The sequence below is a fragment of the Mirounga angustirostris genome, unplaced genomic scaffold (assembly GCF_029215605.1).
Source record: "Mirounga angustirostris isolate CCGP_5_RB_7025 unplaced genomic scaffold, mMirAng1.0.hap1 SCAF_5, whole genome shotgun sequence".
NCBI lineage: Eukaryota > Metazoa > Chordata > Mammalia > Carnivora > Phocidae > Mirounga > Mirounga angustirostris.
This window is the reverse complement of record NW_026991713.1, coordinates 158789712-158802882: the sequence shown is the minus strand read 5'-3', so window position 1 is coordinate 158802882 and position 13171 is coordinate 158789712. Positions and strand designations below refer to the sequence as shown.

At 44.7% G+C, this 13171-nt stretch overlaps 1 protein-coding gene across 1 annotated transcript in view; it reads right to left on the bottom strand.

Moving 5' to 3' along the window:
- The window catches only part of CACNG3 (calcium voltage-gated channel auxiliary subunit gamma 3), an 83715-nt gene extending 78690 nt beyond the window's left edge, over positions 1-5025 (bottom strand). Inside the window, exon 1 of the mRNA XM_045871853.2 lies at positions 4387-5025. Coding sequence (XP_045727809.1) covers positions 4387-4597 — 211 coding nt within the window. The 5' untranslated portion in view covers positions 4598-5025. The remainder of the gene's footprint in view (positions 1-4386) is intronic.
- Positions 5026-13171: the final 8146 nt, after the last annotated feature.

Below are 13171 nucleotides of genomic sequence, written 5' to 3'. Positions count from 1 at the left end.
CTATTGAAACTCTTTTCCATAATTTCAAGTTCCTTGTCCTAAAAGCTAAGTGGGCTTTATTTTCTTAGTCAGCATTTTTTTTTTTTAATGAATTGAAAAAGTGATCACTGACTAATGGAGAATAACTCAGGAATGAAATATGGAAATAACAGAAATTTGGATTAAAGGGGCCTTTAAACTGGCAGCCCATGGGTCAAATTCAACGACAAGGCAAGTTTGGCTTGGCAGGCAGTGCATTTTTAAAAAGTTAACTTAGTTGTCCACATTTTAAAAATCAAGAGATTTTTCACATGGATTTTAAATACTTGGAATATTGGGATGAATTTGGTACACATTTCCCCAGAGTAAATATCAACTCAAGTCACATAGTAATTGTCCCTTGGATGAGGGCCTGTGTTCTCCGGTTTGCCTCTGTCCCCACCATTTTCTGTTGCCCCCCACAGAGAGACCATGTTTCAGTTACCATATATCTTCTCAAGTGCAGTGACTTCCCCCTATAGAACTGAGTTAAGTGAAACGCTTGTTTCAACTGTTACATTACCTGCCTCGTCCACATGGACATTGGGATTTGTTCACTCCCTAATCTTATCTGAAGCTTTCATTTCAGAATTGGATAAACTGAGGCCCAAAGGAGGAAAAGAACATGCACAATTCCCATAACTGGTAGTGACAGAAATGTGATGAGCACTCAGGGTTCCTTGCTACCAGTCCAGCGGGGTCTTTCCATTCTGTAAATACATCACTTTGCTTGTGTCTATGACTCCAAGGGGTCTTATTCATGGGGGAATCATACACCAAACATGTTCTCATTCAAATCCACATGCTGCCATTGAAAACACGCAGCAAGTTGGGGCCCTACTTTGTGAATGCCTTGTGTGCTTTCCAGATACAGATAATGAGTCAGGCTTTCTGAGTGTGGGTGTCTCTACATAGGTCGATTGTTTCTTCATTCAAAACGTGTCCTTTGCCGTCTCCGAGTTTGTCTGATGTCTCCTGCACCCCTGCAGACGAGGCACAGGCATGCTGAGTGTTCTGGGACCTGAGGCTTCTGAATGGAAAAACCCATGTGTCTGGGCATTCTCACAAGCTAATGTTTGTACCAATAGCAACCTACCCACTGGAGCATGAATTAATGTTCTCTAGCAAATGCTCCGAGGAGCAACATGGCTTAGTTGAAGTAGTACCTATTGGGTTTAGGTATGTGACCTCAGGCAAGTCATATAATCTCTCTAGGCCTCAGTTTCCTCACCTATAAAACAAGGATAATAAAAATACCTCCATCAGTGAGCTCCTCTGAAGAGGAAAAGGTTAATTTTTCAAAATTGTCAGAACAGTGCTAGCACAGAGTAAGTACTAAATAGAAATGACATTCTGGTGAGTTATAGAAATGAAAACTGGAAACATCCCTTCTCTCCTTTGAGTGATGTGATCCTCTTTAACACATGTAATGGTTGCCAGGCCCATAGTAAACACTCAATACGTGTTGGCTTTAACATCAAGATTGCTTGGAGGAGTTTCAGAAAATTCAGATCCACCACAGACCTATGGAAGCAGAGAATCTAGTTGTGAGGCCTAATAATCTTTTTTTTTTTTTAAACGCTCCCCATGTGATTCTGATGACTAGCCAAGTTTGGAAACACTGATGTAGTTTCCTTATTCTTGAATATCTTTGGTGGTGGAGAACCCATACCTCTTAGGAGTGGGAGAACACACCCCTTCCACATTGCATGGTTATTTATATTGAGGTAAAACCTGTTTTCCTCTAGCTCTTACTTCTACCCCCTGGAGGCCACATAGAACATTTCAAATCTCTTTCCCATATGACAACTCCTCAGATATTTGCAGACAGCTGTCATGTCCCTCCTGAGCATTCTCTTTTGGACAAAATAGCCACATTCTCTCATGGCTCTTAAAAAAGTGTGGATGAACTGACTCTTCTAATTTGATATCAGGGAAAACTGAGCTGCAAGACCTCCAGTTATTCTTTGACTCTAAAGGACCAGAAAAATGAGGATGTTGAGACTCTAGGAGACAGGAGATACTGAATTAGAGATGGTGATACAACTTTTTTCCAGAGGATGGATTCTGCCTACTGCATGCAGGAAATCAGAGGTTCCTGAAATTCCTTGCACACTTGATATATTCAGTACACGAAGAAAAACCTTGGCTCAGATGCCAGCCAGGCCCATCTAGGTGTTGGTTCCATGGGTGTACACATAGCTAAAAATTCATTGTGACTCATTAAAGTTACCATATTTAATACTTCAAAAAATGTAAAAAAAATATGGCTGAGTCAAATTGCATGAAGACTGCAACAAATTTTCTCAAAAGAATTCACCTGACCAAGAGCATATCTTGGATACATCCAGTTCCATCTTGATTCAAATTCTCACTTCTCCCACTAAGCCCACAGAATGCCTGGGTGGGGTTCCAATTCCTTGTACAAACTGTGGGTGTAGGACATGATGTTGGAGAAAAGAGAAACCATCAGTTGAGAAATTCTGAGCAAGGATTTAGAGATTTCAGGCCCTAATGTGGGAAGCCAAAATTGGTGTTTAATTGTACATTCCCAGGTTTTGCTCCAAGAAGAAGAACTGGAGATAACTGAAACATGGTCTACATATATACCTTGTTTGGCTCAGATTTTTTGTGCCATCCCTAGAACCATGTAGACATCAAAACATCCACCAAATCACAACTTTACAAAGGTAATTCAATTCTTTGTTGTCAATAGAGGAAAGAGAATTATGGAATTTCCCCAAGGTAAATGACTTCACTGTATCTGATTACCAATGATCATAAATATTAGATTTTTGTCAATGTTTGGGAAAGAATTGTTCTAAAATTTCCATCATTACACTGGATAAACTAAGAGCTTTGGATACTGCTAATTCATGATCACCTATTCCAAAGGAATCATTTCCCAGATTGATAAGCGAGGGTTGGAGGAGGTAAATGTCTTAGCCAAGGTCACACAGATAGTTTGCAGCATTGCCCAGGTCTTCTGACTTCAAGCACAATGATCCTTGTTGCATTTAAAGTAGACTTTTCCTACCTGGGATTCCCACCAGTTGCAAATATGTGTTGGAAACAGAATTGACTGTAGTAGTGCTAGTGAGGAGAGCAGTTGTTCAGAGTGTCAGGACATGGGAAGAAGGCCAGGGAATGATGCAATATTACACTAGCAAGTGATGTCATAGCATGATTTCCTAAGTGATTTACATAAATGCAAGTTCTCAAAAAGCCCTGACCAATGCCAGCCAGTGGGAATGCAGGCATGGAGAACCAATGGCAAACAGGGGAGGGGAACATATAGGGAACCCAGATTTCCTTGCTCATCACTGTGACAAGCTTCACAGATTCCTCAGAAGCCTGAGAAAACTCCCTTCTGCCCCTCTAATCCAGTGCCTTCCCTCAGGCACATAAGCTTGAAAGAGCTTTGATTTTCTTCTCTATCTTTCTATTTACTACCACTGACATTCAGGCATTGCCCAGTGCTGCTGAGAGTGACTTCTGGTGTAGTGAAAGCGAGTTTAATAGTAAGACAGGCTACCCAAGAGCTTGACATTCTAAAAATTGGTCTGTCCTCCTCATTATAATTTAGAGCAAATTCTCTATTTTTAAAATTAGAAGCTATGATTTTTGGAGAATCAATCTTATGCAAATGTCATGAAAATATATTTGTTGAGTTTGGCGATGATTTAAGAAAGAAGACAGGTGGATATCAAATGCTAACACTTCAGTTTTGTTTTGATTCCAAACAGTGAAACATGTATTAATAAGGAAGTTTTGTTAAAATGTGTGTGTGTGTGTGTGTGTGTGTACGTGTTCACATATGTTAGTCTGGTTGGCAATGCAAGTTCATGAAAATATCTACTTAGACCAAACTCAGAAGAAACTGATAAGACTATGTTAGAAATAAGGAAATAGCTCAGAGTGTGCCAGCCTAGCTCACAGTCTCTCTCTCTCTCCATCTCTCGCTCCCTCCCTTTCTCTCTCCTCCTTCCTCCCTGTCCCTCCCCCTCCCCCACTGAAATGCAATTTAAGCTGAGCCAAAGACCCCATCACAAGCCACAGATCAAAGCAGTTCACAAAATGCTTAAGAATTTTGGATTTGGAGACTTTGCTCAACTGCAGAAGCTGCTTAGAGTGCCACAAAATCTCATCTCATGAAGCTTGAACCAAAAACAATCAACAAGACTCAACCTCTTCATCCCACACAGCATTAGTCTTGCTGGGAACAATCTGGACATCTGCACATTCTCAGCAATAATTCAAACTATTCCTCTTTCCCCATCATTGCCTCCATTTCCCCAAACACCCACTGGAATATCAGAATATCAGAAACTGCATTATTTGGAGCCATTGGGAGGAAATTGTAAATACCTTCTAGGCAGCAGGTCCTCCACAGCCCCGAATGGGTCATTACTTCTTCATTCTTCCTGCTGGTTTCATTATCACTTGTAGATTTAGTCCTGCACACACCTCTGGAATATAACCAGTAGTCCGTGCCCACTGCAATGGTCATTAAACTAAAAGCTGCGAAGGCTCCCACAGTGGTGATCAACATCTGGATACCTCTGTCACACATCCTCATAATTCTTCATGGTACTCTGGATGGCTGGGGGTTGGAGGGGTAGGTTCAATGCCAGAGGGGAAAATCACTCTGCAGCTGGGTAACCTAGGGCAGGCTCTTCCAAAAATTCGGGTCTCCTTTTGTCAGCATCCACAGAGACTTTAGGAAAGCTGGGATTTCCTGTCTGGAGCTCTCTCCGGTTCCCTGGGTCGCCTATGGCCCTTGGAAGGGTGCAGGCTCCAGGGGGTTGGTCCACATCACTGCTGCCTTCTGAGGATCCCTGGGTTCCTTTCATTCCTCAGGAGCTTGGTAAAGATGAGGGTCCGTGCAGGGCATGGCTCCGGAGCCTGGAGCTGCCAGCTCGGTTTGAGATGCGCCTGGCTCCTCACAGCCCCGGGAGACTCAAGGCAAAGAAATCCAGAGAGGTCTATGTGTGTGTGTGTGTGCGCGTGCGTGCGTGTGTGTGCGAGCGCGTGTGCTGGGGGTGAGGGCGGATGGCAAAAAATAGCACTGCTGGGAGGCGAGTCGCTGAGAAGAGTGTTCATTGCTTCCCCAGCCTCCCAGGAAAGCTCTCCGCCTGCTCCTGACACCCCCGCTCAAACTGGAGAAAAGACAGAGTCCTGGGGCTGGGGGCCGGGCGGTTTCATCGGAGGGCAAAGGTCCGCGGTGCTGAAGGGACAGCTCCCGCCTGTTGCCCCGCCTCCGTCTCCCCAACGCCCAGGCTCTAGGTCGGTGGTGCTGAAGGGACAGCTCCCCCACTGCCGCCGCTGTTGCACCACGGTCTTTCTAGCGCCCGGGCTAGAGACCTGGGGTGCTGAAGGGTCGGACCTCCCTCCCGCCGCCCTTCCCCCGTCCCTTTCCAGGCCAGCTAGCCGGCTCGGCTCTGCCTAGTCAATCCCACGCTCCGCGCAAAGTTTCCGGAGCCCACGGCAGTCAGCGCCCAGCTCGTCGGTGCTGCAGGACCACCTTGTTCCTCCGCTCCCGGAAGGGTTAAGGAAAGGGGAAGGGGAAAGAAGCCCGCAGCGCACTCTGGCGCGCTCTCAGCTCCCACCCAGCGCGGCGTTTCCCCCCCACCAATGAGCCAGGCAAGTTTGCCTTTTGCTGCGGGCGCCGCTGGAGCCCACTGGGGAAGACCGAGTCTTCTTAAAGGGACCGGCGACTCTGGGCGACGCATCTATGTCTCACTTGGGCGGGTAAAAAGTGTTGTCACAGGCACATCTGTGTATAGTCTGTCTCAGTTTGGTTCCCCAGAAAACAAACCAATATGTCTACCCTCCGTTCTCTGGAGCTCTGGTTTACACCGGAGACAACGTGCTCAGATCAGACCCGGAACTGTTCATATACATATGATCATGTATTCCTAAAAGACATCAGGAACTGAATGTATATAGACTCTGTTGTACATATATCACAGATTTGGGGCGACGGGGTGTGAGATATTGGTCTCTGAATACACCTCATATATTTTAACATTCTTACATTTGTGTGTGTGTGGGGGGGGTGGGGGTTGATGGATTCAAGGTGGGAGAGTCCATGAAAATGTCAGATTCTTTCCAAAGGTCCTTGGAACGTTCATTTGTTAACATCTTTTTCTAAGTTAGACCATGAAGCAGGTGAAGTTAGGTTTGCTTTCCTTGCTAGTCCAAAGTGCAAATGCCATTGCACACCTGAAAGTTAATGAAACTCTCCCTTTGGAAAATAGTCGATGTTGCAGAAGATCAGCACTTGACCATCTTTCTATTACTATGTATTCTGGCATATACATGAGCACACACTGAGTTGACTAAGGACAGTCCACAGAATGCCTTTATTATTCTTTTCCTATGGCATGATGGGAGGGATACCCAGAGGCCAGGTTTTGGGAATTGAGGCTGCTTGAGTTGTTTCTGAGATGTGTCCACTGTCAACTGTCATGTTTGAGTGTTATTTAACTGGACAAAAATATAATGGAAGGTAATTCCAGACACATATAGTCCCCTGGTGCCATCTCTGGCTATCCGTCTGGGCGCTTCTATGCAGATGACTGAGTAGTAGCAATATATTGAAGAGTTCTCAAATGTATCAACTTCTCGGTGACTTTGCTACTTTGTGTGTGTGTGTGTGTTAAGGTCACTTGAAGACTTGATTCTTGGTGTTAGATAAACATATCTGTGCATACATAGTTTTGAATATCCGGTCGTGGTGTTAAATGTTAACCTGTGCTGTGTTCAATTTAGTTATGAGTTCGAATGCCTGCAAATTTGTTGCACAAGAAAAGGATGTATGCAAATATATATGTACCTGTATGCAGTGTTGTGGGCCATGTGAATAGGTTTGCTGCAAATGCATAGCTGTGTGCATGGGTGGTACACAAGTTTGTGTATAGATATAGTGCATGTTTGTGCACCTGTATTCATTTAATCTATATGCATATATCATGGTTCACAAGCACTCTTTTATGGGCAGGAAGTAAAAATATGAAAAATCTGCCACATAACCAAAGTGGAACAAATAAACTCAGGTGCAGGACAGCAGCTCATCTTACCCCCAAAGAGCAATAGGAGACAATGGGGGAAGGTATCCAAGGCCTTCTATAAGTTACTCAATTTTTTTTCCTTTTTTTTTTTAAAGATTTTATTTATTTATTCATGAGAGACAGAGAGAGAGAGAGAGGCAGAGGGAGAAGCAGGCTCCCAAGGAGCAGAGAGCCCGATGCGGGACTCGATCCCAGGACCCTGGGATCATGACCTGAGCCGTAGGCAGACGCTTAACCATCTGAGCCACTCAGGCACCCAATTTTTTTTCTTAAAAAAGAAAATTTGCTGGGCGCCTGGGTGGCTCAATTGGTTAAGCAACTGCCTTCGGCTCAGGTCATGATCCTGGAGTCAAGAGATAGAGTCCCGTATCAGGCTCCCTGCTCAGCGGGGGTCTGCTTCTCCCTCTGACCCTCCCCCATCTCGTGCTCTCTCTCTCATTCTCTCACTCAAATAAATAAATAAAATCTTTAAAAAAAAAAAGAAAATTTGCTTCTTATTAAAATGTTCTGCTTTGACCTTTCTTTTTTTAAGGAAAAAACTATCTGTAACTTGGAGGTGAAGTTGGTCCTTCCTGGGAGGGGTTATTAAATTTGTGAAATTTTCCTTCCCTCCTCTTAGAAACTTAAATAATATAAAATAATTTTAAAATGACCAAAACAGCCATTCTAGGATCTGTTTCTTTCTTCCCTTACTCCAGTAAGGAAGAGAAAGTTCTTTTCTCAAAGCAGGACCATGTAGATGGAAGGTCAATGGGCTTTGGGCTTAGGGAGAGTATGCTCCAGTCACTCCACTCACCAGATCCGCAGTAAAATGAGAGCAGCTTCAGCTCCACTCCACAACTCTGTGATATAAAGCCAGACAGACAAGGTGTTGTACCCAGGAGGTCCAGCACAAGGAATTGGGTAACCAAGTAGGATAACGTGGAGTATGGAGAGGAGGGACAGGAGCCCAGGCAGGTGGAAGTGATAGTTGTAGGTCAGGATGTAGACAGTTTTTCTGAAGGAGAGAAAGGGACATCTGTTATAAGACGGAACTTTATACCGAGCCTTTGGCTTGGTGAGGCAGGATCACCCTTTGCAACTTCTGCTCAGGGCCAAAGCTGATCACAGAATGTGGGAAGTCCTGAGCCTGCATTTGGAGCAAGTCAGAACACCTGTCTGGAGTGGGAGTGCGGAGGTAGGGAGGCCTTCAGTTAGTTCCCCAGGATGACTCCCCACTTACTAGGGGGGTGACCTCATCCTTTCATTCAATTGAATGTGTAGGCGTATATACAGGGGTGTGTGGAATCGGCTTCTAAGCCTAGATTTAATTGCTCATTTCTACCACTAGAGGGCTCTTTCACCAGATCAATCAGGGACCCAAGAGATTCAAAGCACTCTCTCTTCTTACGATGATGGAGCCAGGCCCTTTCTGTTTGCTGGTGATCCTTTCTGATCCTACTTCTGTGACGGGAGATTGGGAGGCATTGAAGTGGCTTAAAACTAATGTTTAGGGCGCCTGGGTGGCTCAGTTGGTTAAGCGACTGCCTACGGCTCAGGTCATGATCCTGGAGTCCCAGGATCGAGTCCCGCATCGGGCTCCCTGCTCGGCAGGGAGCCTGCTTCTCCCTCTGACCCTCCCCCCTCTCATGTGCTCTCTGTCTCTCTCATTCTCTCTGTCTCAAATAAAGAAATAAAATCTTAAAAAAAAAAAAACAAAAAACCCCCCAAAAAACCCCTAATGTTTAATTCTCTTATTAAGGCTGCTTCTTCTTTTTTTTTTTTTTTTTTTGTATTGGACTCTTTAGTGGAATAGCTAGCATGGAATACCTGCTTTTTTTTCTGTGTATCCTTTTATATATTGGAGTCACCCTCAACACAGGAGGGGTCCCTGAAAGTGGTTGTGTCATTCAGGAAGGAGTGTGGACACTTGTTTCAATTCAATACATGCTTCTCAAGTGCCCACTATGTGCAAGGCTTAGCACTTTGGAGAACATGAAGATATGGTTCCTATCCCCCAAGGAGCCCATTCTATAGTAGGGGGTCTCTCGTTACTACATTTGGCTGTAAACAGTGGAAACTCACTGGAGCTGGTTTAAGAAATTGGGGGGGTTCGTATAAGGATATGGTGGTGTTTTAAGGAATCTTAGGGCAAAGACACAATCAGGCCTCAGCAAGGAGTTGAAATAAAAGCCATCAGGAGTCTTAGCACTTCATTTTTCATCTCTGCCTCTTTTTTCTTTTCTTTTTTTTTTTTTTTTTGTTGTTGAGAAAAATTGTTTTGCCTGAGCACCTGGGTGGCTCAGTTTGTTGAGTGTCTGACTCTTGATTTTGGCTCAGGTCAGGCATGATCTCAGGGTTGTGAGATCGAGCCCCGGGTCAGACTGGCTGAGACCCTCTCCCTCTGCCCCTCCCCCTGCTCTCTCTCTATGGAATTGATAAATAAATCTTTAAAAAGAGAAAAATTGTTTTGCCTTCTCTATTCTTCAATCTTCAAGATAAAAACCTGCATTTTGAGTTTTTACATCATCTCTACTGAAGTGGGAAGATTTAGTTCCAATTCCAAATTTCCAGGAGAGCAAAGGATTGGTCTAGCTTGTGTCATGTGCCATTTCTTGGCCCACCCAGCTGTGGTCATGGAGACAAGGTCATGTGGTACAAACGTGGCTATCAGGACCAGCCACTGTGAACTGAGGAAGGGAGGAAAAGAAAGTTCTCTGAGTAGGAGGAATTTCTGTGCCATCATTTTTTTTTTTAAGATTTTATTTATTTATTTGACAGAGAGAGAGATAGCGAGAGAGGGAACACAAGCAGGGGGAGTGGGAGAGGGAGAAGCAGGCTCCCTGCGGAGCAGGGAGCCCGATGTGGGGCTCAATCCCAGGACCCCGGGATCATGCCCTGAGCCGAAGGCAGACGCTTAACGACTGAGCCACGCAGGCGCCCCTTCGTGCCATCTTAAAAGCCTACTACAAAAAGTCCGCGCAATTTACATTTGGAGCCATGCATGATGCCTAGGGGTCCAGCAGTAAAACAGGATCAAGAATGAGAAGGCGGGTGCCTGGGTGGCTCAGTTGGTTAAGCGACTGCCTTCAGCTCAGGTCATGATCCTGGAGTCCCGGGATCGAGTCCCTCATCAGGCTCCCTGCTCAGCGGGGAGTCTGCTTCTCCCTCTGATCCTCTTCCCTCTCATGCTCTCTGTCTCTCATTCTTTCTCTCTCAAATAAATAAATAAAATTAAAAAAAAAAAAGAATGAGAAGGCAACATGGCAGGGTTTGGGGGACTCTGAAGATACTGGAGCCCTCTGATAGGAGAGGAATAGGGGCTAAGCGTCAATGATACCAAGTCAGCTTCACCTTTTGTCTATGCCCTTATTCCAAGGGACGAAGGTGAAAAGAGAAGAACTTATCTAAACTTGCCTGAAGGACAGGCACTGCATGGGTGTCAGTGAAGGAGAGGGTGAAAACCAAGCAGACACAGACAGAGGAGTGTAGCTCCCACCATGTTGTAATTTCTCCTTGATGTGTTCACACGGTCGAGTTATTAGTTTTCTACTTTCAGATTCAGCTTATGGAAAAAGCACTGAAAGTGAAATGTGGCTATAAAACACATCTTCCCGTTCGTATTTAAACTCCAGCCTTGCCAACCTTTCAGGAACGGAAGCCCTCCGTTCTCTCTTGCTTACACCCAAGCGCTTGCGCGTTCTGTTCCCACTACATACAAAGGTGATGGGACAGTGGATGGTGGAACGGGGAGGGGGATGATGGCAGGGATGCAACACCCTGATATTACAAAGAGAACAGCTAAGATATACTGCCTGGAGTTGATGAAAGGAGAACTAGAGACTAGAGCATGTTATTGGCAGTGACAAAGCCAACCACCAGAGGAACTAAAAATATCTTACGACTGTGTTTGGGGTGAAGCAAGTTGAACTAAGATAGAAACGCGTAACTGTGGTTACCTTTGGGGGAGAGGGACGGGCGTGAGACCGGTCCCTCAGGACCAGTCAGATAGGGCCTTCCATTCTATTTGGTGTTTTAAAATCTTGTGCGTATATATTTTGATAAATGTTTAAAGTCAATTAAAAAATAAACGAAAACAGTATGCAGCTTGCCACCTGTCCATCTCTCTCTCAGCCACCTCCTGCTTTATCTCTATAGAAATGCCAGGTGTTTCCTGTGACTCATCTGTCTATTCCCTGTGCCTGGAATGCTCTTCCCTGAGATATCCTTTTTGTTAAAACAAAACAAAACAAAACAAAACAAAAACCAACCACATTTATTTCAAAATAACTTTGCATCTACATAAAAGTTGCTGCCACCAGATATTCGCTCGGTTCCATCCCTCCCTTCATTCATATCTCAGCTCAAATGTTACCTTCTCACAGGATCCTTTTTTAACTGCTCTATCAAAAATAACACCCTGTGCTTCTCTCTGTCCTCTCATTCTGTTTTGTTTTTCTCCATAGCATGTATCTGACATTATCCTGTGGATATCTGTACACATATGGACATTGGTATGTATACATGTTTCTGTGTTTATTGTCACCTCCCCGACTAGAGCAAGAAGAATTCCAGGAGGACAGGTGCTTTGTCTTGTTCACATTTAAATTAGACCCAGTAAAGGAACAGTGCCCAGAATATAGTAGGCACTCAATTAGCATTTGATGAATCAATTAATTGCATAAAGAGAATCATTACATTTCACCCACTGCAACAGGCACTGGAAAGTCAGTAATAAGCAAGACAGACATGTTTTGATCATCTGGAAGTCTCAGTCCGCTAGAGAGGGCAGACGTAATTGCACAGCTGTAGTAGATGCTGTTGGTACCCTTTACTGGGTCGGTGCGTTTCTACCCCATCCTTGACCTCTTTAGACCCTCTGCCTGCTCTCAGCGCCCATTCTTGGGAGAATTGCCTTCAGCTGATAGGAGCAGCTGAACCCAAGGAACTTCTAGGCCCTCCCTCAGGGACAGCCTGCAGTCAGTGAGTGGCTGAAACAAGGGTGCAAAAGGCTGCCCTCTTGACAGAGGGATAATGCTCTAGTGCACATGATGCTCCAGAGCCTTCCATGGGCCAGACCAAGGCTAGACTTTACCTGGGATGACAACCTTGTTTGACTTTGTCCCCTTTCCCTGTGGTTCTCGAACTTTTAGTGTGCATCAGAATCGCTTAAAAGACTGGCTGAACCACAGATCACTGAGTTCTACCTCCCAGAGCTTCCCAGGTTCTCAAAATTTTTCATTTCTAGTCAGTTCCTGAGTGATGCTAAGGGTGCTGAGAAATCACAAGTGGAGAATCACCATCTTCCTTATGTTGCTTCCCATACTCCCTTACAGGTTTTCCCTAAAGATCACTCCTTCTAAAAGTCACATGTAGTGGAATCCTGCCTCAGGCTCTGCTCCTAAGAAACTCTACCTAAGAAAACAAGGAGGGCTGGCAAGTGCTCTGGGAGGGGAAGAGCAGGTCAGGGACAATTAATGTCATGGAGGGTCATTGAAGAAGGCTTACAGAGGAAGTTCCATTTACACTAAACCCTTAAGGATGAGTAGCCAAGTGAAGAGCTGGGGAAATTGTGTTCCAGGCAGTTGGACTAGCGTGTTCGAAAGATGGTGCCTGATGAATGTGAAGGAATGAAAGAAGTTTAGTATGGCAGGTTTATAATGTGGGGTTAGTGTGGCTGACTCCTCACTCTTCAATATTATGTACAGATGTTTGGACATGAATATTCTTCCAGAAAACATTTGAAGCTTATTCACTTTTTGGAGGAATTATATTGTTCCCAATAGTTCTGAATAGTTCCCAAGCTTGATACGTAGCAACCTGTGAATATTAAACCTCGAAACAAGAGAATCCTGAAAAGATCCTTGAGCCCAGTGGAGAGCTTGTCCTCCCTGATTTCACCTCAAATGAGTCCAGGGGGAGAGATGGACTGAGGAGAGTCTCCCAGAGGGCAGATAGAAGGGTGATTGGAAAGCAAGAGATAAGTGAGTTCCTCCTTGCTCACTAGGAAACTTCTTCCATTCTCAGGAAAGAAATTTTTTATCAGTCCTACTCAGTTGGATTTGATCATTCCCATGAACATTGACTGCTGCATGTACCTC